This window comes from Ursus maritimus, unplaced genomic scaffold, assembly GCF_017311325.1.
Source record: "Ursus maritimus isolate PB19 unplaced genomic scaffold, ASM1731132v1 scaffold_11, whole genome shotgun sequence".
NCBI lineage: Eukaryota > Metazoa > Chordata > Mammalia > Carnivora > Ursidae > Ursus > Ursus maritimus.
In genome coordinates, this window is record NW_024423453.1 from 13,432,612 (window position 1) to 13,460,296 (window position 27,685).

Here is a 27,685-nt window from a genome sequence, read left to right on the forward strand (position 1 = left end):
TGGTGGTGGATACAAGTTTTCCGAAATTCTTATTTTCATCTAAAAATTTGGATTTTATCAATGGCAATAAATAGCGCTAGTTGTTTTCCTTGAAATGACAGTTCACTTATTTAATTTGCAAGAAAATTTCTGCCAGATACCCAAGTCTGAGTAACCAGAGTTTATCTGTTAGTTTTCAAGTAAAAAATGATGTTCAGTTGTAAAGATTAAATGAAATAATTATTATGAACCTCTTACAACTTGAGTCAGCAATCAATAAATGGTAGCTAGTGAGTGATGGTATTAACATTTTACATGTTAATCATAATACCCTCCCACACGTTTTAATTCAGTTGATGTTCCTAATGTTCCTCACAGGAACATAGTAATATAGGCGTCATTATCTCATATAAATGAGGAAACTGAGATTGTAAGGGATTGTGAAGTTTGCTTAAAGCTACTAGCCAATAAGTAGTGTATCCAGACTTCAACGCAAGCCATCTGTCTTCAAATGCAGGATGTCCCTGACATTTTGTCAGCAAAGACTATGTCTTAAAAGACAGGGGAAATGCATAGTTCCTCACAATCTAACAGCAATAGTGTTATTTGGACATTGTTAACGTTTTCAAGTAATAATAGAAACAGCCATTTATTTTGTATAAAGTATTCAGAAAAGATATTATTTTAGCTGAACCTTGAAGAATTAATTTTTGTTAGTTGTAAGAGAATTACCTATTTGTAGGAAACCTTACGTAAATTATGGAGAAATATATGCGCAGTGAATTATAAAAGGTCATTTAAATAATTTTGTTTTTTCTCTCTGCTAGCCTCAGGCTTTAGAAGAGAACTGAAGAATTTGGAAGTAGGCTGTAAACCTCATGAGTTCCACCCAGAGTCACATCTACAAATAAAAAATCCTTTGGTAAAAAGGTAAAGATATTTAGAAATACTAAAATCTTTTGTATTAAATGCATGTATTATAGGAACTCTCTATTTATCAGGCCATTACTACTCTGAAAACAATGGGTCTACGGTGCTATGATGCCTGTATTATTGGGGATCATTAAAAGGAGATAGGCCTAAGAATAGAGGGCCTATAGAGTACCAGATACAATACATGGTGGTTGTAATCCTCATAGCATTCTTATGAGGTGGGTGGTATTTTATAAGAGAAAATTAGGGGCTTTTTAGTAATTTGCCCAAAGCATTGGCGCTGAAATTTGAATACAGCTCTTATCTGCCTAGCAAAGCCTCTACTCTTTTCATCATTTCGCTCTAATTGAATTCCATGCAGTTCATGTGAAATAATTTTCATGACAAAAAATGATTTGCAATGTGCTGTCATGTATCTTCATCTCAGAAGTTTATTATTACCTAAATAAAGGTAATCTTGATTAAATTATTTTTAATTTGTATGCCATCCTTTTATAGCATTGTGTATCAAAGTTGTCTCTATTGGTACAAGCTTTGTAATGTTGGTCAAGAAGTGTTTTAGAGTATTGAAGTGTTTGCTTATAACATTTTTTTAAGTCTATGCTACCTTTTATCACAAATATATGTAATTACAGTGTTTATAAGTTAAAATGAATTTTTTAAAATTATGCTTCTAATTACTAGAAATCTAATTTTGGGAATGACAGGTGTTTCTGGCATTCATGTATTTTGGCATAAATTTTGGCGTCAGAGAGTGTAAAATGTTAATGGTTACAAATATCTTCCCATTTCTGTTATGTTACAAAAATAACATCAGGTGTATATTGAGAAGTTAAGCTACAGGACAAATGTTTGTTTTTCCTCCAATTTTGCCTATTTGTGTATGGTGTTTTAGCTTTGTTCTTGTTTTTATGTTACAGGTCACATATACGAGAAACCAATGGAAAGTTATTCCCTTCGTCAGGTCCACAGATACTCAAGGACAATGCAGCAAGAGAGCATATCCACCAGTCAGGTGAACAGAAACTTGAAACCTCAAGTGAATGCAGGTTTTCTGAGTGGCTTAATACAGAAAATTCTGAGAGAACAGGTTTACTTTTTCACGATGATAATTCGGCTCCTGGAAAGAGAGTGAACATTAATGAAGTAGTCTCACCATCTTCACTGTGGTCTTCACACATGAGACCTGTTGGGTTAAAGCCAGAAACTTCTCCCCTCATCCAGCAGCAAACTATGATGGAACAATGTTGCTCTGAGAACTCTCTATCCAGGGAACATATAATTCAGTCAACCTGCAGATCTGATGGTTGTCAGATGCCAAAACTTGTTAGCCATAATCCACCGCCTCCTTTGCCACCAAAGAAATATGCTATAACCAGTGTGCCACAGTCAGAGAAAAATGATCCCACACCTAGTGTCAAACTTATAGAGATGTTTAAAGCTAATTCTTCTAGTCTTCCAAAGCACAGTTTAAGTTTGGATTCAGAACCAGGTTCAGAAGTGGGTACATATATGAATGATCAAAGACTTAAGGAAACATTTCAAGTAAAAGAGCATGTTGGCAACACACCAAACTACCTGTCAAGCTTTTCAGCTAAAGATTTTCAGGCAGACTTGGGTACAGCTGTTGATGCATTTTGCCAACCAGAAATAGACTCTAGTTCTACCTGTCCAAATGAGACCATTTCATTAACTACCTATTTTTCAGTTGATAGCTGCATGACTGATACGTACAGACTGAAATACCATCAGAGACCCAAGCTCTGTGTTCCAGAGAACAATGGCTTTTGTAATGATAATGCACTATCTCAGAGTGAAAGAGGGCTAGCACCTGTGTTACACAACAGTCTTGGTTCAAACTGCCCTTCCGAGCAGAGATATAAACCTAGTATACACTGTAATAGATAAGTGATGGGACTGGTAAGCTTATACTTCTCAGAGGCCCTGCAAATATAATAGGAATTGACTGACCAAACCTGGTGATACATGAAACTAAAACCATGGCATTTTTAAAGTCATTAATCACTTTAATTTTGTATATATATTTTTTATTTTGTGATGATCAACTTACTGGATATTTTAGAAATTCCCTTTGAATAGTCTTGGCATACCTGCAAAACAGAAAATCAGAGGGTATGCAAAAAGTCACTGCTGCAGTTGAATAAAAATGTAATTTGTTCCTTTATATGTGGCTAGTAGACCCATAAGTATTAAACTAACCAGTACTCACATACGTAGATTGGTAAACTATGCTAATTTTTCAAATACTAAGTGATACAGTTTGTGTAGTCAAAGCAGTATTTGCTTTATGAAGAAGCACTTTCTAATGGGTAACCAACCGAAAGAGGGCTTCACCCATTTGTTTTTGACTTCTGTGATAGTCTGCTACATAACATCCCTTTAAGTGTCTTAAAAAATATCAACACATCAAAGTGATAGCATTTGGAGGGGGGAGGAAGCCTTAATGATAAAGCAGTTTTTAAATTAAATCTTTAAGGTCAGAACAGAAGAAACTTAATTTTGCTCCTAGAACTTTAATCTTCATAATGCCTAGTTAAATTAGGCCTTTGACTGTTGTATCATAAACTTACTTCAGCCACGTAAGCTAAAAATAAGTGAAATTCTTAACACTAGTATATTTATTTGTTACATTTTTTCTAATTTTATATGAAATGTGAAAGGTTTTATTTTGGTTTGGTTTACTTTGGGCTGCTAATAACCAGTGTTAGGTATTAACTTAGGGCCCACTGGGGATCTCACTGTGACTGCCTAAATTTTCCCTGCTATCATCTTAACCTCTTTTTATGGGTCATCACCCCATTTTAATGATTTGCAGATTCTTGAATCTGAGTATTTCTGGGTTTCAGATTCAATTTCTACTTTCATACAGAGGGTTTAATTTTAATGAAATGTATTAATTTGAGCATCACTCCTATTTTTCTACTCTAAATAGTCATTTTACCCTACTTTCACAGAGACGGTTTTTTTTTTAATAAAGGAATTTTCCATTATCATTATGAGCTTATAAATGAAATTCAGTTATGTTAATTGCCTTATTTCATTATTTGTCATTTTATTTTGTACTAAGTTGGTAAACGTCTTGTGGCTAAGTATTGTATGGTCCATGTAATTGAGAATTACAGAATTAAAAATTTTCTTACAGTAATAAACTTTATATATAACTTAATTCTCTAAACTGTTTAGTAAATTTAATGTTTTGACCAACTCCATAAGTTGTTAAAATATTCTAAAATGTAAATGATTAAAAATGAGTATTCCTAGATAAATATAAAATAATGGCTTGTAAAAACCTAATCTCACCCAGTTAGGAAATCTTGGTCAATTATTGTCTTCCACCTAGAGAAGTTTTTACTAGCCTTTTCTAACTGTAACAGTAGGTGATTATTATGTTATATTCTCTTAATTTAGAAATACTTGAATATGAACTATATTAAACTTTTCTAAGAAAGCTTATTTTTAACATAACTTTTAGTATGATTTATAAATACTGTAAAGTTTTTTAAATTGTATTTGAAATATCATTGTATTTAATTACTGCTTTTATAACATTGTAAAATACTAGAAAATGGGTTTCAAGTATTTTTAATAACTTTGAAAAACTTTGTCTAGCTTTTTTTTAAGATTTCTATTTGGTCAATATGTTCAGTTAAAAATGTATTATTTGAAACATATAAACTAATTTCCGATATTTAACAGCAGTCTCATAGATTTGTATTTTCAACTCAGTTGAGTTGCAACATCAAATAGAAGTATCTAATTTTGGCTCTTTTTAAAAAGTACTGTCCAGTTGAAACCACCTAAATCATGTAATAGTACTAACAAACTAGAAACTGTTTTTGTTGATTCAACACTCCAAATATAGATTTGAATACATAATTACTAACTATTCATTCACATGTAAAATTTTTATTTCTAGGGTACCTAATTTTTATAGGTGTTTTCTTCTGGTTATAAAATTATGGCAACTTCTGAAATAATGCAACCAATAATTACTGTAATGTTCAAAATACTTATCTTCAGACTGTTCTATTTTTCTGTGAAATCAGTTTCTTCTGGTTTAGAATTTTTTTTAAGATAAACTGACAAATTTTAAGTTAACATGGTTGACTTTTCTGTGCATTCATGAGTTGTGGCTTCCTCTCCTCACATGTCAATTATATATTTTATGAGAAATGTAAGTCAACTTAAAGTTCAAAGGTACTCGGGAGTATCACTAATCATAAAATGTTATTACTGGAGGCTCCCAAAAAGTGTAACTGCAGTGAGGTCTAAAGCAGGGCTCCTATAGGAGTTGGCAAACTTTCTATCAAGAGCCAGATGGTAAATAATTTGGTCTTGGTGGACCACAGGGTCTTTGTAACAACTACTCAATTCTGCCACACTGTAGTGAAAGAAGCCATAAATGGTATGTAAATGAATGGCATGTTTGTGTTCCAATAAAACTTTGACATTGAAACCTGGATTTCATATAATTTTCACATATCATGAAATAGTCATTTGATTTTTTTCAACCATTTTAAAATGTAAAAATCATCCTTAGCTCACAGGCCTGATCAAAAGAGGTTAGTAGGCCAGATTTGGCCCATTGGCCATTGTTTAATTATCTTATCCTAGAACATAATTTACATTAAGTAACTTTAATGACCTTAAATAAATTATCCTATAGTCTGTGAATGTATTCCCATGACATTTAGGGACTAGATACACGGAGAGGTTTCTAACCTAAATTTCCAAGTTCACAGACTCCTAAATCCTAAAGACTTTGTCACAATTACTGGTCAGCCAGTTCATTTCAAATGGTTATTAAAATAATCATTTCATTTATATGAAATTAAGTTTTTGAAATTTACAAAGGAATTTATCAGATTAAAATCACATTGATGTTATTCTTTGTTTTTGTCATAGCAAGTTTGCCAACTTTTCTTGGTGTCCCATTCATCCTTTAGCCTTACCCAGTTACCCTTTACCCATTTAGCCTTCTAATGTGGGTGCTATAAACACTCACTATACTCGATGGCATGGTAGGTATAATTTCTTATTCATCAGCTGTAGAAAAGATTCAACACTCACACTGGAACCATTTTTGTATACCATTTACAGTCATGTCATAACACCAAGGCCTTGCTACCCTCCCCCTACTAGAAATTTTCAGAACATTCAACAGTTGTGGTAGTGCACTGATTTTAGGCCCAGAAACGTAGTACAGATTATAAATCTTTGTGTGTAACCCAACATTAAGCTACATGAGAACTGTTAATCCTTTCAAAACCCTGCTACCTACCAAGTAATTTGCTTAAACAAATGCAAAATCCAAATCAGACCAAATTTAGCTATATAATAAACATTTATTGGACAAAATTAGCAAGCAGCAGAAAAACAGTTCATACCGTTTGATATACTCAATGAAATCCCAGTTTTGTGTTTCTTTAGATGCATCAACCTTTGCATAAAAGGTTCTCTCCAAGTAGATCCAACAATACCCTGGAGGCATAATTGTTACCTTGTAGTGGGCAATAAGCAACTAAAATCTTCCAAAGTCAGTCCTGGATTTCATTCTAATGCCATTCTAAAAGAGACAGGGTATAGAGTTTACCAGATCTATGCCCTGTTTCTAAGGGAGGTGAATATCATCAAATATTTAGGCAATGAACATGTATCAAATGTCACCAATTTCAACAAAAGCCCATTTTTAACATCTGTTACATAAAGGAGTGTCATATAATAGGAATAGCTTCTGAAGGGCTTTTAGTAGTTGCTTTGGGAGTGTGACCTTTCTGATTAAACACTAGCTGATCACTCCTAGAATGTAAATTCTTACTGAAGATAAATAAAAGAATGTAAACTCCAGGAAGGCAAGGATTTTTGTCTTTTTTGCTTACTACTGTACCTGGCCCAGAGTAAGTACTCAAATATTTGTTGAAATGACTTTAAGTATTTAAGGTACAGACATTATAAAAAAGACATATTTTGGTCACAAGCATTTTTTATACAACCACAATAATAAAAAATAGGTTTCAAACACAGTCCTATTTTAGGGAAGTTCAAGAACTTGAAGCAAGGGGAAACATCCAGGTAGAGGACATGCACATTAGATTTCCAGTGCTGGATATTATATACTTTCTCTGAGATTGTTATCAATCTGGCAACCATAACAGAGGCCGACTTAATCTAAAAATTAAACTGGTACTTACAGCCAATACATTGTGGGCCTGCATTTTCTGTACAGCTCTTAACTCCTTTTTCTTTCCTTGCTTTTGAGTAATTTATTTTTAAATATTTCGTCTTAATATTTCACCACATTTTTACATCATACTAAACCCTGGCTAACCCTTAAAATGTGAAAGGCAAGACATTACCATATTTCTTAATACACTAAACCTTTCCGTAAATGCTTTATCATCAGCCCCTATAAAGCCATCAAATGTTTGAAAAGTTTTTAATCATGAATCAAAGAATAGTTTTAAGAACTTAGCACTACCCATTTAATATATAGTCCCCAAAAGAAATAACAAGAGTATGTAAAATGAAAGAAAGTCCCTCAGAGTTTGAAATTCTGTTGCACAATCCTGTCTTCTTTGTTCAAGAAGTTTGTAGTCATGTTCAGAATCCACTCCAGGAGCCAACTTCTTAATCTAGACATCAGGCAAACCATTCTGTAAAAACCAAATATTTGTCAACAATATCTCCTTCCAGTTTTAATACTTCACCCCAATATCTGAAAGTCTAGATTGTCTCAGTCACTTTCCTATTCCTAAATGATTACATATTGATGAGAAGAAAAAAAAAAAAAGGCCTGTAGTATTCCTCCTATGGCTTCCATTTTCTACCCAGAGCTGAAAACCGTCATTTAAAAAAAAAAATCATTGTATTTGAGGTATCAGTCTCTACCAAAAAAGGGAAGCAGAGGAGAGTGAAAACTCTACAAATAGTTTGGCAGAGGATTTTACAGAAATACCCATCTCTTCCATTCACCCCCCTCAACCCTCCGCCTTCTAGTCTGCCACATTATCCAAAAAATCAGCGACAAAGGGGCCTTAGATACAATGAGCTCATGCCCAAATCTGCCAAAATTTTGGGGGTGGAGAAAGAAGGCATAATTGCCCATCAAGGATTGCAAACTCATAAGCATAATGACTAAGAAAAGCTAACTTATGATAAGTCAAAGACGCCAAAGTCCAAGAGGGCTCCCTAATGTTTGCCAAGTGAGCTGTACTGCTTTTCTTCCACAGGCCCTCTCTTCAGCTCACCGCTTCTCTCCTGAACTTTTTCCCTTATCCTCAGTCCTGTGTCCCTCTTCTTGTTCTGCTCCCCTGCCCCTTCTCTACCTTTCCTTCCCTTATCTCCTTACAAAACTGTCTTTTCAGAGTGAGTGGCAATGAAAATGGAGAGCAAGGATTTTGCAAGTGGAACCTACAGAATTTTGTGACAACAGTTGTTGTTTTCGGATGTGTGGGTGTATGTAAAAGGGGAAAATCAAAGAGTCCCAGGCTTCTGGGAGGAGTACTAAATGAATAAAAGTTATCATTTACGGAAATGGGGACACTGAACAATAAGTACATTTTGGTAATAAGTTACTAAGAGTTCAGGCTTGGACCTGTTTGAGATATCTACCGGGCCTACTGGAGGTCAAACTGTAGTTATAGTAACAATACCTTTAGGTCAGCGCTTACTGCTGCCAGGAGAAAATGCAAATCGCTTTTAGATAAATTACTATCTCATTTAATCCGCACTACACCCCTATGACCTGGTTACTACTGGTCCCAAATCTTAACTGGAAAAATAAAGCTCAGGAAAGCTAAATATCTTCTCTTAATTTCTTTGTGGTAGTGCAGGAACTCAAACCCAGCTGGTTTCATTCCATAACATAAAAATAAATAAAAATTACGAAGCCAACTTTCTTCCACACCTCCTTGGAGGAAGACCTTCACTGAGGTGCCAAGGAAGAACACTTCCATTCCAGCCTCATCCCGACCCCAAAACTACCCGCCCCTCGACCCCGCCACTAAACCAGCTGTATTATTACCTTGGGCATACCAGACTCTCTGGAATTCAGTTACCTTGCCTCCCCCCAAATTGTAGTGGTAAGCTCCCTACCAGTTCACCTCTACATTCAGAGTACTCACCATGGTAAAAGATACACAAAAATAAACAAAACTACATCGAAGAGGATGAAGAGCCAGAGATCCAACCAGTAGGAATGCTTTGGAAACTGGTCGGCCCGGGATTGAGACCGCACTTCGTGGTTCTGCTGCTGCCTCCCAGCTTCACCCAAGCCTAGCCGCTCCCGGGGACCGTCCCGACCATCTTCCGCAGCTGCGTCCGCCTCCATCTCGGACCGGTCGCCCCACCACAGTCAGAGCAGCCAGAAAAACCTTATATCCCGTACTTCCGCGTTCACCTTGCTCTAAACTGGCCGGGGGCGGGCCGCCTACGCATGCGCGCTCCTCATCCCGGAAACGGGCCCGGTGCCTTCTTCCAGCGCGCAGGCGCCGCCCGGGTGTCCGGTGTCTCCGTGACAGCCGGCAGGCAGCTCGGCCACCACCCGGAAGCGGAGTAAGCTGGCTCGCCCAGCCCGCCGGCTTTCCTGCGCTCTGGAGGAAAGCTGGTTAGACAGGTTTCGCTGGAAGGAAAAGTCTCTGGCCGCGCCGGAAGTCACCATCAAATCCCATTCCTGCCAGGTGATGGATTCCACCCAGGAACTGCCCACGATCACCTTTCCTTATCCCTGTTCTTTAGGGTCCCTTATGCCAAGGGTTTAGGGTCCCCTCTTATAGGTTTTGTATTGTGTATATAGCACGTTACACTTAATCCTGTAACAGCTGTAATGAGATGGACGTCATAATTATGAGCGTGAGTTTCTAAGGGGGCCAGACAGTAAATCATGAGAATGTTGCTTGTACCTCATGGGAGTGAATTTAAGAATAACCCAAAAGTTTGGGAGTATAATTCCCTACGAGATTAGTGTGCTAGCAGAAAGAAAATGATTGACTATTGTAAGAGAGGAAAAATTCTCCTCTATCTACCTTCTTTGGGTCTCTAACAGGGCCTAAAAATTATACTGACATAAGACAGATTAACAGGAGAAAAGCACACAGTTTTATTAATTCCTTTTTACTTGTACATGAGAACCTTGGCAAGAGAATGAAGACTCAAAGAAGTGACCAGAACAGAAAGCTTTTATACCTTTTAGACAAAGGACCAAAGGAGACAAAGGGGTTTGGGCCAGGGGGAGTAAATTGCGGAGAAATGACTAGGAAGATAAGCATTAGTATAACAGATTTCTGAGCCTGATTCCCCATCTCTGGTGATAAGACTGTTTTTCTTCCTCCTGGTAAAGAGAGGGCACCTTTTCTGTGGGAGTTTTACCTCCTGTCAGGAAGAATTAAGGAAGGTCAGAGTGCCCCTCTTGCACCTGCTGTTTCTCAGACTCCTTTAACTTTAAATAATCAATATGCCAAAGCAGCATGTTTTGGGGTGACATGCTCTGCACTCCTTCATTTCCTCTGAAAGTTCCTTAGAAGTTTCACATAAAAGCTGAATTGGTGGCTGTGGAAAGAATTGGGTTAGCAGCCAAGTGGCAAGGGATCTATCTGTAAAGGGAAAGAAGAGCAAATATTAGAATAAGAATAAATGGGAAATAACAAATTTAAGCACGTTTCCTCATATCCCGTTAAATTAGTCTCCTATCCCTGGTCCAACAGAATGACTGGACCTCATTTATCTGATGGAGAGTGTTTATCTTGTCTTTCAAAGGGTTCAGGTTAGACAGTATTTGTCCCAAACAATTTACATAGAAGCAGCATTCTTCACCAATGATTGCATAAACTCCTCCTTTGGACTGTCAGTGTATCTAGGACGAGGCAACTTTGGAGAGCCTAAACTATTAACTTCTGATAGAACGGCTTCCAGTGTTTGTATAGTGATACTGAACTCTTGTTCTGTTTCTATGGAAAGATTTAGAACTGCCTTTCCAACTCATAAGTTCCGAAGCCTGGGAAAAGGGAGGTCAATATGGATAAAAACTTAGAATTGTGATACACAAGCCAGTTTTCTGTAACATCATGTATATTTATGTGGCACTACTTTATGATCAAAGGAGCCCAAGTTTGTAATTTGGCTGGCATTTAAGGTGGAGTAGCTGATTACAGAGAGTGTCAGGAATCTGAGTCCACATCGTCTTGACCATCTAGGTGGAACTCTTTATATACCTTATCATCACATAAGATAAAATGTCCAGTATTGTTCGTGGATAAGGTCAGAATGAAACTTGTGACCTACTAAGTTGGGGCTTGGTATATCTTGTCACGTGTCCTGTTGTCATCTGCACATTTCTATCTTCTGTGTATCCCTGTCAGTCTATAGGAGCAGAACAGGTTGTGAAATATCAGATATAGGAGGCCTGCAATTAGGCCTTAGCAGCTGTAAGGCTTGGTTTTGTTACGTGACCAGGTGCGTGCAAATTTTTGGGCTCCCCATATGTAATCTTTGGCCTTTGGCAGTTCAGCTGCTCCCAGGTTACACAAAGGTGGCTTGTGAGCCTGCTGTAAAATCTGGTGGTTTGACAGGTGTCAGTACCATAAGAGTCAGTGATGAGACCAATTCTGACCTTCATGAGAGGCTTGAGGATGCTGCCTGTGGAATCAGACCACAGAGTTTGGTTGTAATATTGCCTTGGTATGTCATGTGGGAAAGGTCCAGTACCACTGAGATTTTCAATGCGAAGGGAAAAAAGTCCCTTCTAGTTTGAGCAAAGAACAGTCCTTGAGCTTCCATAGAGGTTTTTCCGTGTACAGTTGACTCACTAAAAAGAAAAGAACAATGTGGTTTTTTGGCCATGGCTGCCATACCGAGTCATGAATCCATTGTCCAGAGTTGGTCCACCAGCTGGTCTTATTGGCAGGAATAAAAATTAATTTCAGGTTCTTTTGCATGATCTAGATGTTGACATAATCAACAAACAATGATTAGTTAATGTGGCCAGGGTTTGGAAAAATGGTTTAAGGGGTGTCAGGTCTGTGCATAATGTGCTGAGGAAACAGTAAGAGTTAATAAGTGAGACCCTGTTTGAAAGACAACCCATAGTGGAGGATCAGAGGGAAAGTAGGATAGATTGAGACAATCAATCTCCAGTCCGCCTTTTTTTTTTTTAAGATTTTATTTTTAATAATCTCTACACCCAACTTGGGTCTCGAACTCACAAGAGTCACATGCTTTGCCGACTGAGCCAGCCAGGCACCCCTCCAATCAGCCTTTTTAAAAATGGCTAAAGAAAGGGGAGGCTTTGTTAAAAGGAAGATTTTTTTTCTCTTTTTATTTCCCTCTGGGAGTAGGGAGACCCAATGGGGGAGAAAATAGGTGGAAGTGAAGTTTCTTGATCTGTGATCTTGAGAAAAGCTGTCTACTTCATGATTTTGTCTGCTTCTGGGACCTGGGAATTTGCCGGGGAAATCCTCACTTGAAGTTCACCTTAGGGGTGGTCTTTCTTTTTTTTTTTTTTTTTTTAAGATTTTATTTATTTATTCCACAGAGATAGAGACAGCCAGCGAGAGAGGGAACACAAGCAGGGGGAGTGGGAGAGGAAGAAGCAGGCTCATAGCAGAAGAGCCTGATGTGGGGCTCGATCCCATAACTTGGGATCACGCCCTGAGCCGAAGGCAGACGCTTAACTGCTGTGCCACCCAGGCGCCCCAGGGGTGGTCTTTCAATTGTCCTGGGAGTGCTGATCCTGGTCTAACTTGGCAGGGCTTGTGTGAATCCAGAAGGAGTTTTTTTTATTTTGATAGTGGTGTGAGTGGTTAGTAGTACTTCAAAAAGGTCTTCTCAGTAAGGTGATAATGTGTGCTTTCCTCTAAAATCATTGATGTACATCTAACCTTCTGGTCAAAAGGAATGGCAAAACTTGCCAGTCAGCAGAGGCCATGCCATTTTTACCTGTTGATGATATGCTCCACTTATACTAGTTAGGTCTTGTGTATAGCTGGTCATAGTGACATGGAGAGCAAAGGCAAAAGAATTGTAGATAAAATTAAATCTCTTTACAACTTGTAGTCCATTGACAAATACAGGAGGCAGGCAGAGTAGGACATTCCTCAAGGAAGGCGCAACTGCTGTAAGGTTAATGCTTTGCTAGAGGCAAAAAGCAACCTTGGCTTGACATTAGCCCGACCTCCAGGATCCTGTAAGTCTTCTTTAATATATGAAAATCCTTTTGGAAACTTCCTTTATCTCTCCCCCTCCCAAGTTAAAGTGTACAATCAGTTGCTGTTCACAGTCACATTGCAGCTCTTGTTTGTCCATGGGTCCTGTCCCCTGCTATAATAAAAACACCTTTTTGCACTGTCTCAAGAATTCTTTCTTGACCGTTCACTCTTGTCCACATCACATCAGTAACATCAAATTTTTCACTTATGCCCCTATAGTGTTCACTCAATCCGAGAATAGAAGGTTTAGAGATGCCAGTAGGAATAAGGTGACCAAACATTATTTCAAAAGATGTTATGTTTTCTATTTGGAGTATTCCAGATGTTGTAAGGGCCAGAAGTAATGTTCCTGGCTATTAAATCCCAATTTCTTGACAGATTTTTCCTAAAGTCCTCTTGATGTCTCGATCTTTACGTTCTGTTTGCCCTGAGGATTAAGGATGGAACAGAGTGTGAAATTTTAATGAGTACCCCAAAGTTTTCGCAAGCAAGTGGTTAGTTTCTGCTGTAAAATTAGTTCCTTCATCTGACCCAATCCATAAAGGAATGCCAAAACAAGCAATACTTGCAGTTATTAATTCTTCACTGCTGTTGTGGCGTTGGTACTTCTGGCTGGGTGACATTCAGTCCACCCATTAAAGGTACAGCCAATAACCAAATAGTGGGAATAGCTTGACATGGAGATAAATCAATGGAATCCACTTTGGGGTTCCACAAGCGGCAACGTGGGCCTTGGAGGATTTCCTGAGGTATGTTGGTTTCCTCCAGAAATTTGGTGAGATTTATAAGTAGTACACTGGGAGATAATTTTGGTCAGAAATTTTGTGGATGCCAGGGAAGAACCAATCATCTTTTAGTTCCTTAACGACCTCCCATCTACCCATATGTCCCATCTGATGGGAGACAAGTGTAAGACAAAAGGTCAAAAGAAAGGGGGCCACAGGAAGTCTATTTGACCCAGTGTATAATCTGTCTACTCATTTGGCACCCTTTTGTATCCATTTGTCTTTTTCAAGATTCTGGGGTATTTGCCTGTTTAGTTGATACTATCAGTCAGGGATAAAGGCTTTATAAATTGGGTTGAAAAAGGAAAGGGGTTCTATTTCAGGCTTCATATTAAGCAGCTTTGTCAGCCTTGTTATTCCCTTGAGATACTGTATCTGTCTCCTTATATGGCTGCACAGCAAACAATAACAATTTTAGCAGGAAAGTGAATAGCTTGTATACGACAGCAATTATATGCCCATTGCCAAGAGAAATACCAGCAGAGGTTAAGAAGCCACAGGATTGTGGCAGCAGCCTGACGGGCTCCAAAACCATGTCCAGAGTTGGTGTAAATTGTGGCAGTTTTTCCTTTTGCCAGTATGTAGGCTCCGGTAAGAGCTGTATGTTTAGCAGCTTGGGCTGAGAGTGTGCCTCAAGGGTTTCATGTGGGGAAACTGTGGCCAGTTATTATGTTTCCCCAGAAATTTCCTCTGTAGGAACAATCACAAAATAGAACGTAAGTCTGGGTTGTGTAAAGGGGTATCTAAGAGATCCTCTCGTGGCTTTGAGACAATATATATATTTGCAAAATAATCCTGTGGAACGGAGTAGTGGTACTGTCCATTATTAAGGAAGGGATGATCGAGTAGTCAGATTTAAAAGTTACAGCAAAGGAAGATGAAAGAGAAGTCAGGTAATAAGGGCCTATTCATGGGTGATTTGCCACCAGGCGGAGAGGTTGTCTTATGAACTTAGAGCAGACATAGCACAAGGAACATAAAGTTTGAGTGGGGAGCCTGATCTAAGGGCACTGGCTCCGTTTGGGAGGCAGCGGGCCTAGTGCACACGAGGGCATGCCTGCCGTCCCAGGACCCGACCCACAGGAAGGACTTAACTGTGAGGCAGAGGTATTCCTGGAATTCCTAGCGCGATCTCAGTATTTCCATAACAATATAGGTGAAAAGTTTTGTCAGAATTCGGTAAGCCAAGAATTATGGGTGTGGACAGTGCTAATTTTAGCCTTTAAAGGAGGTGAAGGAGGGCCGGGAAATGGGCTCAGAAGCGGTATTTGGGAGGGTTGCAAGGGCAGCCAAGTTAGGAATTCATTTGCAGCAGTAGCCAGCTACCTCTAGAAATTTCTGTAGCTGTTTTTTTCATTTGTGGGAGAGGGTTAGGCAAAACTGACTAATGGCATTTGGGAGTGAGCTTTTGAATGCGTTGAGATATCTCCTGTCCTAAGTAGGTAACAGTTGTTTGTACCCCTTTAAGTTTAGATTAAGAGGCCATAGGGCCTCTTTCAGCTCCTCTAAGAGCACACTGCTTAGTTTGGCTACGAGGTAAAAGATCATCTACACACTGAACAAGAGTAGAGCCTTAGAATCTAAGTTGGCTTTACGGACTTCAGAAAATATTGAGGGAGACTTGCAATATCCCTGAGGCATACCAGTCTATGTTAATTGTCTCCCTCTAAATGTGAATGAAAGAGGAATTGTAAATCAGGGTACAATGGAATTGAAAGCTGAGCAGAGGTTAATTACTGTAAATCAGGCTGTGTCAGCAGGAATTGAGATAAGAATGGTAGTGGAGGAGCACCTGGGTGGCTCAGTGAGTTAAGCTTAGGACTTTGGTTTCAGGCTCAGGTCAAGATCTCAGGTTTGTAGGATTGAGCCCCACATCGGGCTCTGAGCTCAGCGCAGAGTCTGCTGGAGATTATCTCCTTCTCCCTCTCCCTCTCCCTCTGCTCTTCCTCCTGCTCCAGCTCTCTCTAAAATAAATCTTAAAAAAAAAAAAAAAAAAAAAAGAATGGTAGCTGAATTAGGGACTATGGGGTGGTGAGGAATTACAAAACCATTAATGGCTCTCAGATCTTATACAAATCAATAGATTTGATCCAGTCTGAACCAAATTTTCCTTTCTTTACTGTTAAGATTGCAGTGTTAACAGAGCTAGGAAGTAAAGAATACCCTGCTGTAAAAGAGAGTAGGTTCAATGCCTCGCTGTGCACTTGTGGGGGTGGCACTGGGCTACTGATGGGAGAAGTTTATTCCTTTTCCAGGTACTGTGCACAACTTGTGTTACTGTTAACAATCCAATCTCATTTGCATGTGAGGCCCCGGCACTAGTTGGGACATCTTCTAAAGTTGCATCCTCTTCAGAAGATTTTCAGTTGAGATGGGTGTCCATTAGGGGAAATAAGAAGTTTGCGGTTTGATCTGGGGTCTGGAAAATAAAAACACCTTTCTCATTACATTGTACCGTGGCATTAAATTCACACAGTAAATCTCTACCTAAAAGATTTGCTAGTGAGGAGTCAGAAACTAGAAAGGCATGATGGATGTTAAGAGGGCCTAAGGGTATTGGGATGGCCTGGGATATAGACAATGAAATGGGTTGACCAGAGACTGAAAGCTTGAATAGAATCAGAGGTGATAGAGATCCGTCCTCTAAACAGAGGGTAAAGTCAAACCAGTGTCAATTTTAAGAACCAGTTCCTGATCCTCTACTGTGAGTTTGATGGTGAGCTCTGGGGTGCACTTGGGGATTCGTTGACCCTATCAATCAGGGGCGTATTAGCCCACAGAAGGGAGAATGGGGTGAACCCTCTGAGGGTGCTGGGGTCTAGGGAAGTTGTTTTTTAAGCTTTACTTTTTTTTTCTTTTCTTTTCTTTTTTTACAGCCATTAGAAATGGAAAACAGGAATACTCACAACAGGAAATCACTATGCCTGAAGAACTAGTTCACACCAGAGTTTTCTCCTGCTAATTTAAATTTGGAAAAGGAAAAACATGAGGAGAGACTCTTACCACTTTTGCTTTGATTGGATCTTACAGGTAGAGACTCAGGAGACGGACTGGTACAAATTTTTACCTTGTGTTGGCTTATGTCAGAGGTCCCATTGATATGAAGTGTTGGGATCCAGGAGTGAACGGTCAAGAAAGAATTCTTGAGATGCCTTTGGTGCAAAAAAAGGTAGTTGTATTAAAGCACAGGGACAGGACCGTGGGCAGAAAGAGCTGCATTGAGGTTGTGAGGAGTGACTGATTATATACTTCCAAGTTGGCAGGGGGTTAGGGATAGCCTAAGTCCCCAAGGAATTTGGAAGTGAGGTTTCCAGGACCTCAAGAGCCTAGCAGCTGTTAGGATAAGGTCATTTACTACTGTCTGGTAAACCCTTATTCGTGAGACGCTTCAGATGTATATCAGTGGGCCGTATGTTTGGAGGATAATTGCTAACATATATACTGGGGGTGGGGAGTAGAGATAAAGGAGGTTTCCAAAGGGATTTTTATATGTTAAAGAACACTTACAGGAACCTGAAGATCCCGCTAATGTCAAGCTAAGGTTGCCTTTTGCCTTTAGCCAGGTATTAACACTGAGGCAGTTGAGTTCCTGGAGGAAGGTCACTCTGCCTGTCCTAAGTATTTGTCAATGGGCTGTAAGTTATAAAGAAATTTGATTTTTTTTCTATATTTCTTTTGCCTTGTTCTCCGCATCACTAGGATCTCTCAGCCGCAGCAGCCCTGGAGTGAGCAGTATCTAACCAGTGACATCCCATCCTTGTCAGCAGAACCGTAGGTGAGAAAGAATTCTGCTCTACCTTCCTTATTTGGGTCTTTAGCAGGGCCTAAAAATTAAATTGACATAAGACAGATTAATAGGAGAAAAGCACACAAGTTTTATTATTACTATTATTATTATTATTATTATTATTATTATTATTATTATTTTACATGTATATAAGAACCTTCACAAGAGAATGAAGACTCACAGAAGTGACCAGAACAGAAAGCTTTTATACCTTTTAGACAAAGAACCAAAGGAGACAAAGGGGTTTGGGCCAGGGGGAATAAATTGTGGAGAAATAACTAGGAAGATAAGCATTAGAGTAACAAGGTTGGTTTGTACAGATTTCTGAGCCTGATTCCCCATCTCTGGTGATAAGACTGTTTTTCTTCCTCCTGGTAAAGAGAGGGCACCTTTTCCATGGGAGTTTTACCTCCTGTCAGGAAGAATTAAGGAAGGTCAGAGTGCCCCTCTTGCCCCTGCTGTTTCTCAAGCTCCTTTAACTTTAAATAATCAATATGCCAAAGCAGCATATTTTGGGGTGATATGCTCTGCACTCCTTCACTATACTGCCTGGATTTTCCCTGGTAGCTCCAGTTTAAATATTTTCTCCCTTGTCACATTATGAATCTTGGATGGTTCAGAACACACAGGTATGTATTAGTGGTTCTTTTAGTGCGATACGAATGAAGATACGACTGGGTACCACTAAATCTTCATAAAACCTCTTTGAAGCTGTGATTACTCCGTTTTACAGAATTTGAAAATGAGACACAAAAGGAGTACATAGTCTAAGGTTACTAAAAAAAATTATAAAGCCTAAAATTGATTCCAAATCCAGCATTTTTAACGCTGCTTTACAGATGCCCACCCTTGCTTGAATTTACCTCCAAATCTGTTGCCCGATAACGGTGACAAAGACAATATACTACCTTACAGAAAAATACCATTGTCCTTTTTTTTTTTTTTAAAGATTTTATTTATTTATTCGACAGAGATAGAGACAGCCAGCAAGAGAGGGAACACAAGCAGGGGGAGTGGGAGAGGAAGAAGCAGGCTTCCAGCAGAGGAGCCCGATGTGGGGCTTGATTCCATAACGCCGGGATCACGCCCTGAGCCGAAGGCAGACGCTTAACCGCTTAACCGCCGTGCCACCCAGACGCCCCTACCATTGTCCTTTTGTTTGTAGATTCTGGGAATGAGAAGACCATCTCCTGAAAATTAGCTAGCCTAGATTATAGTCAGGTAGTAGATTGGAAAAGGCCCTGATCATAAGTGACACGGAAGCTTTGCAAAAATTAGTGGAGGCAAGTCAACTATTGCCCATGCAAATGATGGAAGCATTCTTCTCAGTGGCAAGGTTGAAAATCAGTTGCTTCTAATTATTGAAATAGGATCAATAAAAATTATTGAAATTATTAGAAATAGCCTGACATAAACTGAACAAGTTCTGAAATGGTTTTAAACTTGTCTTTGGCAAAGAGTCACATGCTCGTCTGTGAGAAGGTATTGGTACTAGAGTCTGATCTCTTGAATCAGGAAGGTCTGTCACATTTGGGAGAGCGATTAATGCAAACAGGGAGGGGTCATTTGGACTAAATTCATTTGAAAGAGCCTGTCACCTCTTCCGGCTTCACCCCTGTTAAAATTCCAGTAATTCTTGATTATTCCACATGACAGAAATGAATATGGAGTATGTGGTGAAATTTGCTATGTCCTTAAATTAAAAGCAATTTAATTTCAAAGAAAGTACTTTACTGAAATCCTGGTACACTACTAGTGAGGTAGGAGCTCAGCATTTTCCCCAACCCCTTAAACCTTTCTGCCTGATATGTCCAAGTGAAAAAGATGTACCAGTAACCACAGAATGAGTTATTACGCTGCAACCGTGATCCAGCACATTCAAAATACTGTCAACATAGTTAATCTGACTGGAGCTAGGGTAGAGAAGATAGTGTATGAGAATGCTGTAACAATCAGATCAAGGATAGCTGTTTTTAGGAAGGCATTCCAAACTTCTGAAGTTCAAGTGCAGTAAGTTCTTAAGAGGAAGGTGATAAATTATGCTTTAACCTAAGGTGATAATGCAGATTTCTTCAGGCAGCTGTCGAGTTAGTATGTCCATATGATAAATTATCCTCGTGATCATTCTAGGAATTAAACTATATAGAGTAACCTCTCCAGCGGGGGGGGGGGAACTTTGCTAATTTTCATCTGAAAACATGGGTTTTTCTTAAGTTATCCCTTTCTTATCTTCATTCCATTTTTGTCTCCTTTCCAAATTGAATGAGTGTTCCAGTAATGCTGCTGATTGGTACGGCAAGTTATTTCTCTGTCTTCTGGGAATTTTAGCCGTTTGGTTTTTTTCTCTTCCATCATCACTGCTGTATACTTCTATTATAGTTTCCTTTGAGAATTGAGCCATCATCGTAGCTAATTGCTATTTGTTGTAGCTTCCCCTTTATCTTCATCTTGGCCTACAGCAGCTGCCATCCATGTATCCCACCATTAATCTGTCTCCACCCTACTCAGCCAGCCTCGTGCCCAACAGACACCCTTTGCTCCAGCCACATTGTCGTCTTCCATCTTTCTCATGGAAACTGTTCTCCTCTTGGCCTTTGGACTTTTTGGTGCATGTTGTTCTCATTAACCTGTAATGCTTCCCCACCCATCCTAATTCCACCATTCCTTTTTCAATTCAAATGCAAACTTCATAAAGTTTCCCTCTAGAATTCACATTGATCTCTCCAGTCTCAGTATTTCTAACATACCGATTGTGAAAACTTCACATTTAATTTGTCTCCACCTATTTTGTATACCAAGCTTTCTTCTTGGGGAGAGTGTTATCTTCTCAAGATCAAGGCACTGAAGTATTTGCTTCCATACTTTTCTTTTCTGCATTATTTGTTACCCTCTGCATTGTATAGCAGCCACCTATTGATGAGGCTCTCTCCTGGGCTGGTCATTTTTGAAAATTTTTCTACCTTCAACTCAAAAAACACCAAAATTTTCTTGACATTATCTGGCACATTGGCTTGCTTTATAGCACAATGTTATGTAAGTTTCTTCCCCTATTAGAGTATTAAGTAAGTATCCTTTAGAAGAGAAACTATACTTTTACCATCTTTGTAGCTTCCACAGTCCCCCAAACAGTACCTTGAACACAGAAACCATTAAATATTTATTTAATTATATTTTGTTGTATTCTGCAACCACTAATATAATCCTGGTCAAAAAAATACTTGTTGAGTTACCTCTGTTGTAACATAATAGTATAATGACACCACTAAAATATGTCGCTACTGATCTACTATTCTCAGTGGGGATACTTTATTTTTTTTTTTAGTGGGGATACTTTCTGAGTTTTTTTTTTTTTTTTCAAGTACTAGTAATAGATATGCACTAACCCATTACCCCCTTTTGGATTTCTTGTCTTTGATTTCAGTAAATATTCTTTGAATGCCTGCTGTCAGGCACTGTCTCAGGAGCCACAGGGGGGTGGTGCAATAGTCATTCAGTTCCTTAGAGGTACTGACTGAGGACCTTTAACAGAGCAGCGGCATGCTCACACACTCTGTCCCAGAGCCCTGAGGTTCTGCACCATGGTTTTGGTGTTAGGAAGGCTAAGCAGGGTTGGCTTTTGAATAAACTACTTACCCTGTTCCACCTACACACATGTGCACACTTCAACCATAAAAACTCAGTTTTATTTAAATTTTAGGGTTTCATAAAAGATCTCATTTCAAAATAAAGAAGGAATTCTGCTGCTTTTTTTTTTTTTTAAGATTATTTATTTATTTATTTGACACAGAGAGAGAGACAGCCAGCGAGAGAGGGAACACAAGCAGGGGGAGTGGGAGAGGAAAAAGCAGGCTCCCAGCCGAGGAGCCTGATGTGGGGCTCTATCCCAGAACGCCGGGATCACGCCCTGAGCCGAAGGCAGACGCTCAATGACTGAGCCACCCAGGCGCCCCTGCTGCTTTTTAAAGTTTAAAAACAACTTCAGTAGGGCCAGACTTAAATTGGTAGTCATAGATGACAAAGATGTTGAAATCTACAGTCTTGAAATCTCATTACGCTAATCAACTGAGTGACCAACCTGTTTTTGTTTTATTAAAAGGTGTTGGACAGTCATTGAGGGTGGAGATTGACGGGTAGGTCAACATGAAAAGTCTTCTCTCATAAAATTATATAATAGGCATCCAAGAGTAGACATGATGACCTTAACATAGGCATGAATAGAATAACAGTGTTAAGTAAATGGATGCCAAGGTGATAACTGCTATATATAAGATGTTAACCAGAATTAGACTTATTTTATAAATATGAAAAATGTCAACATATTAACAGCAGTTATCTCTGGAAGATGGGATTACAGATCATTTTATTCTTTGTGCTTTTTCCTATTTTCCAAATTTTCTCAGTACAAATGCATTACAAGTTGGGAGGAGAGTTTTTTGAAAACAAGCAATTTAAAAAATAAGAGTCTACACCAAAGTTATTATTTAACTGCTTCTTTTCTTTCTTTCTTTTTTTTTTTTTTTAAGATTTTATTTATTTATTTGTCACAGAGAGAGAGCACAAGCAGGGGGAGTGGCAGGCAGAGGAAGAAGCAAGGTTCCCTGCTGAGGAGGGAGGGCTCCATCCCAGGACCCTGGGATCATGACCTGAGCCAAAGGCAGACACTTACCCGACTGAGCCACCCAGGCACCCCTGTTTAACTGTTTCTAACACCAGATCATAAGCACCAGGCACATAACTGTTAGGGGGTTATAATGACTTACAATAGTGCTTTTCAAACTACATTTCATGGAGTTCTGTGATTCCTCAGAGGCTGACATGAAGTGGAAGAGCTAGATGCAGGGAATGAGGCTTCAAGCCCCTACTGGAGAAGGTCAGCTTTTATGTTCAGATCTATAAATATGCCCTGTTAGAAAACAGATTTACTTTTTTTCTGCTCTGGTGAGAGCTGTGTCAAAGTCACCTTGGGAGACCCATGTTTAAATTGGTGGAGTAGGCCACGCCAAGCCTCCAGAAACATTGAAAAATAAGCAGAAACTATTTGAAGCAAGTTTGTCAGAACCCTGGGAAATAGTGAAAGGGTTACAGCAACCAAGCAAATGCTGAATCAAAATACATGAAGAAGATAAGGACAGAATTAAAGGGAGAAACAGGCTGTTCTACGGTAATAGAAACTTCCATACCCTACTTTCAATAATGGGTAAAACATCTAGACAGAAGATCAGTAAGAAAATCGAGGTCTTGGGGCACCTGGCTGGCTCAGCCTGTTAAGCATCTGACTCTTGATTTCTTCTTGGGTTATGGTCTCGGGATCATGAGACTGAGCCCTGTGTTGGGCTCCGAGCTCAGTGTGGAGTCTTCCTTAGAGTCTCTCTCCCTTTCCATCTGCCCCAACCCCATTCATTCTCTTTCCCTAAAATAAATGAATAAAATATTAAAAAAGAAAGAAAATCAAGATTTTGAACAACATAAATCATAAATCAGCATATGGGATACTCCACCCAACTATACTACATCAGTTGGTAACCCAGGCAGAGTAAAATAGTGTATTGGCTTTAGAAAATGGGAAGGATGAGTTCATGAAGTTTTCAACATTGCCAAGTCACAAAGTAATCCTACACAAATTCCAGCTCAAAATAAATGAGGAGGCTGTTGCTGGTTTCATAATGCTCATTCAATTGCATTATTCTGCCCTTCCTAAGCTAGCAACTTGGAGCCTCCATAGAATGTACTACTTAGGCACTTTATATCACAAATCCCAGAAAGTCACTAAATGTAACTCCAGGGCTATTTTAATACTGTCTTGGGTCCTAGGATCCAAACCCAGGGCTCTTACTCTACTGACTATCCTACAAGGCATACTTAGAATGGCACGTTCCCTCACTTCTTCCAGGTTGTTGCTCAAACATCGCCTACTCAGGTTGCATCCTTGAATACCCCATTTAAAATTGTGCCCCCAGTGTTACCCCTGGCACTTCCCATCTCTCTTCCTGGCTTTATTTTCTCCATAGCATTTATACCATCTAATGTACCATATATTTTACTTCTTGTATATTATCTATATCCCTTCCATGAAGACAGGGATTTTTTATTTTGTTTTGTTCACTGTTGGATCTCTAATAGCTAGGTCAGCACCCTCATATAATAAAAGTTCAATAAATATTTGCTGAATGATATTTTGGAAGAAAATTTACTTACATAACCACATTAAATTAAATTGAATCTGGACTCCAGAACACACAGACTCTAGAACCAGACTGCTTGGGTTCAAATCCTTGTATAGCCACTTACTGGCTGTTCATCTTGGCCAAGTTATATAACCACTCTCTGCCTCAGTTTCCTCATCTGTAAAATGAGGGTAGTAATACTAATTCTTATTGTTCAGAGTTGTGAGGATTAACGTGAGCGGATACATTTTTTTAAAAGATTTTATTTATTTATTTGTCACAGAGAGAGAGAGGGACAGCATAAGCAGGGGAAGTGGCAGGCAGAGGGAAAAGCAGGCTCTCTGCTGAGCAGGGAACTCAACGCAGGACTCTGGGACTCTATCTCAGGACCCTGGGATCATGACCTGAGCCAAAGGCAGATGCTTAACCAACTGAGCCGCCCAGGTGTCCCAACGTGAGCTGATTTTTATAAAGCACTTTGAACAATATCTAGCATATTGTAAGCACCATTAGGTGTTAACTTGTAGTGGTAGTAAGAGTTGCATTGAACTGCATCTGAATTAGTGCCGTGTGCTGTGCATAAAACATTTGTTTGTTTAGATTTTACAGTTTCCTCTTGTATTTTGGAACAAATTTGTAGTTTGAAGATTTTGTAGGTCCTGGGAACTAGCCTTTTCATGTCTGGTTACAGATGAAAATAAGAATAAAAAGAATCTCAAATGAAAATTAGGCATCTTGGAATTCTGGAAAGGCCATTTAATCAGGCATTTTAGGAAAAAAGAAGCCAATGGAAGATATAATTCAAGCTATTATCTGCGTCTGTGAAAGGCTGCACCACTTCTCTGTAACATGTACCACCATTGTTTGTACTTGTTCAATATCGGTGTTCTACCATTAGATTCTGACCTTCGAAGCTAGTTTGAAAGCTCCATGGGAACAAAATAGATTTGTCTTGTTCATCACTAAAACTCATGTCACATCTGTCACATGGTAGGTGCTTAATTCATATTTGGCTGAAGAAATATGTACTCTTGGCCATCCAGGATCCAAGGAAGCTATGGTGAACAAGTTATACTTTTATCCACCAGAAGCAAGAATTTATTATTTCTGCATCTAAGAACCTACATTCACACTCTTTTCTTCTATCCAGTTCTTTACTGGAACTCAATCATGACCCCCTTTATCTGATGGCCTCTGTAGTCTGCCTTCTTCCTCTGTGCCTTTGAACTTTTGTCCATCGTTACTAGCTGATGACTTTTTCCGTGTGTTGAAGTCAAATTTCCAAGAGAGAGACCGTAACTGGTTTAATTAATTAGTATTATTGGTCTTAGACAATATTCTAATATTATAAGCTGCTCTCAAGTATTCTAGATTGACTGCCCTTGGATCAAGAGGCCTAATCGATATGGCTAGGGTAGTGGTGATCTGGTTCAGAATATGGTTATCTGGGTAAAAGGAATAACTAAGGCAGATTCCCTCAGTACAGCTTCTGTATATAAGGTCTCAGAATACAGGATGCTGAAGGCTGGCTTGCTGAGGCTGAGGCTGTTCAGCATGCCCCATTTATTCATTCGATTACAATTACTAATGTTTACTTTGTGTTAAAGGGGTATTGTGGGGACGGGGTAGAGATGGAACACTCCATCCTAGCTCTCCTAGACCTCACAGACTAGTGGAAACAGTCAAGCAAATTGCATACAGAATAATGATATGATATTGGTGAGCTCATTGTGCTATGGAAACACAGAATGAACAGCCAGTGGGGACTGGGAGTGTGAAATAAGCTCCATCTGCACTCAGGTTTTTCTGTTCTAAGGATGTGTTGAAGAGAAGTCCTGTGTCACATTTATATCCTTTGATAACCCTTGTTATCTTGATATCTTGTATAAAAAATTATCTAAAGCAAAACCAAGAAATGGTATTAAGTGTAATTCTTCACCTAAAGGACTTTTGTTTTTGTTTTTATTTTTATTTTAGTAATCTCTACACCCAATGTGGGGCTCAAACTCATGACCCCAAGATCAAGAGTTGCATACCCTTCCTACTGAGCCCGCCAGGCACCCTGGACTTTTGTTTTTGAATGAAGCAACAGAGTCTTTGGCTCTCAGCTATTTTCTCCAGGGAGTGTAGTAAGTGTGTCAGAATTGTTTGAAAATAACCAGTTATAGCCCAGTAATCTGAGAGATGTGTCCATACACTGGGCTGAGATCCGGGGAGAACTTCCTCGTCCTCCTCCTGATTTCAGATTTCTGTTAGTCTTCTCCCTTCACAGCAGCCCTAACCAGTAATTACTGGACAGGTATTTAAGTTCCCTCTTTTTTTTTTTTAATTTGAGTATAGTTGACACACAATGCTACATTAATTTCAGGTATACAACTTAGTGATTTGACAAGTTTATACATAATGCTAAATTCTCTCTTTTCTTACTGGTAATCTAGATATTGCAGGAGGGAGGGCTTGTGGTAACCTTTCATTCTGATAGAATTCTTAGTGGGGGTAGATATTCTATGATGAGAAGCCCCCAGAACACTACTCTTTATTGGTGAGTATTAATTTTCTCCATGTCCCCTAACTTTCTTCATCTTCTGCCACTGCCTTGCTTTCTCTCTCTTTTTTTTTCCAATCAATTCTCCAGTAATGCCTGCTTCACCCAATAGCCTGAATGTGGGTCATTGGGCCTGACGGTCATAGATAAATACTGCCTTACACTTGAGCATACACTGAATATAAAAGTGTAACTCTACCCCTCAATGACCAGTATTAAAGATGATGATGATAATCTAGGTATTCTGATCAGACCTAAGATGAACCTGGGAATTTGAATTCATTCGATGAAGTTCTTAATGACCTAAATATCTCTACTAGTAGTGTTCATCCTTCAACATTTGATTTCTGGCACATAGTTACTTTCTAAAAATTGTGGTTCTTTGTTGAATCAAGGAAAGCAGTTGTCAGGGATTGTTCAGGGGGATAGAAAAGGTCTGTCTTTGTTATTACTTTAGTTTGAAACTTGGAACTGTGGAAGCACTTAATAATTATTGTTTTTAGCTGCAAAATATGTTCACTCAAACCATTCTGGATCACCCTTTGGACACTGAAATGCAAAGACCCTGCATTGGAAGTCTTTGAAAGAGTTCATGCCATTGACCAGTAGATGGCCGTCTTATACTATAGTTCAGAGAGAGCAAGTAGCAGAAGGTAAACATTTCATAAATTGTTTCAAGTATGCATCCGCAGTTCCCTTCCTCCCCCACTCATCCCCCTCAAAACCCCTCCCACTTACTTTCTACCGCAGACAACTATCTTACCCACCCAATCACCTCTCTTTAGGTTCCCAGGGATCTCTTGTTGCCAGTCTCTATTTGCTCACAGGAACTTTTAGACTTATTCTTCGTCAGCTCGTAGAAGCAAGGCCAGCTACATAATTTGCAGGGCCCATGTAAAATGAAAATGTGGGCTTCTTGTTCAAAATTTATTGAGAGTCTTAAGACAGTAACAGCAGCACGTTAAACCAAACACAAAGGCCCTTCTGAGCCCGCACAGGGCGTACGTGCAGGAAACCAGCTATGCTTTTACAAACTTAAAAGATCTCTTTCTCTGCCCACTCCTCCCTCTGTTATTGCAGTGCTGTCCTGTGACACACACCAAAGGGCTAGTCAAAGGAAGAATCACTGAATGTTATTCAGACATCATAGAATTTTCTTTTTTTTAAAGTAGGCTCCACACACAGCATGGAGCCCAATGGGCTTGAATTCACAATCCTGAGATCAAGACCTGAGCTGAAATCAAGAGTCAGTTGCGTAACCAACTGAGCCA

General features: G+C 39.1%; 2 protein-coding genes and 1 long non-coding RNA gene across 5 annotated transcripts in view; 2 read left to right on the forward strand and 1 right to left on the reverse strand.

Annotated features, from left to right (window-relative positions):
- Nucleotides 1–5,026, forward strand: part of USP53 (ubiquitin specific peptidase 53) — a 60,730-nt gene extending 55,704 nt beyond the window's left edge. The window contains exons 15-16 of the mRNA XM_040626272.1: nucleotides 807–909; nucleotides 1,833–5,026. Coding sequence (XP_040482206.1) covers nucleotides 807–909; nucleotides 1,833–2,820 — 1,091 coding nt within the window. The 3' untranslated portion in view covers nucleotides 2,821–5,026. The remainder of the gene's footprint in view (nucleotides 1–806; nucleotides 910–1,832) is intronic.
- Nucleotides 5,027–6,258: 1,232 nt separating this feature from the next.
- Nucleotides 6,259–9,361, reverse strand: CUNH4orf3 (chromosome unknown C4orf3 homolog). Its single transcript, XM_008689470.2, has 2 exons — nucleotides 9,057–9,361; nucleotides 6,259–7,586 (listed from the first exon to the last, which is right to left on the reverse strand). Coding segments are annotated over exons 1-2 (207 nt in total). The 5' UTR covers nucleotides 9,263–9,361; the 3' UTR covers nucleotides 6,259–7,585.
- A 103-nt stretch (nucleotides 9,362–9,464) lies between these two features.
- Nucleotides 9,465–27,685, forward strand: part of LOC103661784 — a 56,729-nt gene continuing 38,508 nt past the window's right edge. For 2 of the 3 annotated variants that reach the window (XR_005833870.1, XR_568261.2), the window contains exons 1-2: nucleotides 9,465–9,611; nucleotides 17,618–17,693. This is a non-coding gene — a long non-coding RNA (uncharacterized LOC103661784). Of the gene's footprint in view, nucleotides 9,612–16,794; nucleotides 16,949–17,617; nucleotides 17,694–27,685 lie in introns of all 3 variants that reach the window. The other variant, XR_568262.2, reaches the window with a different exon arrangement.

Coding starts and splice junctions, on each gene's coding strand:
- CUNH4orf3 (XM_008689470.2), bottom strand. CDS start 9,262: ATGGAGGCGGACGCAGCTGCGGAAGATGGTCGGGACGGTCCCCGGGAG.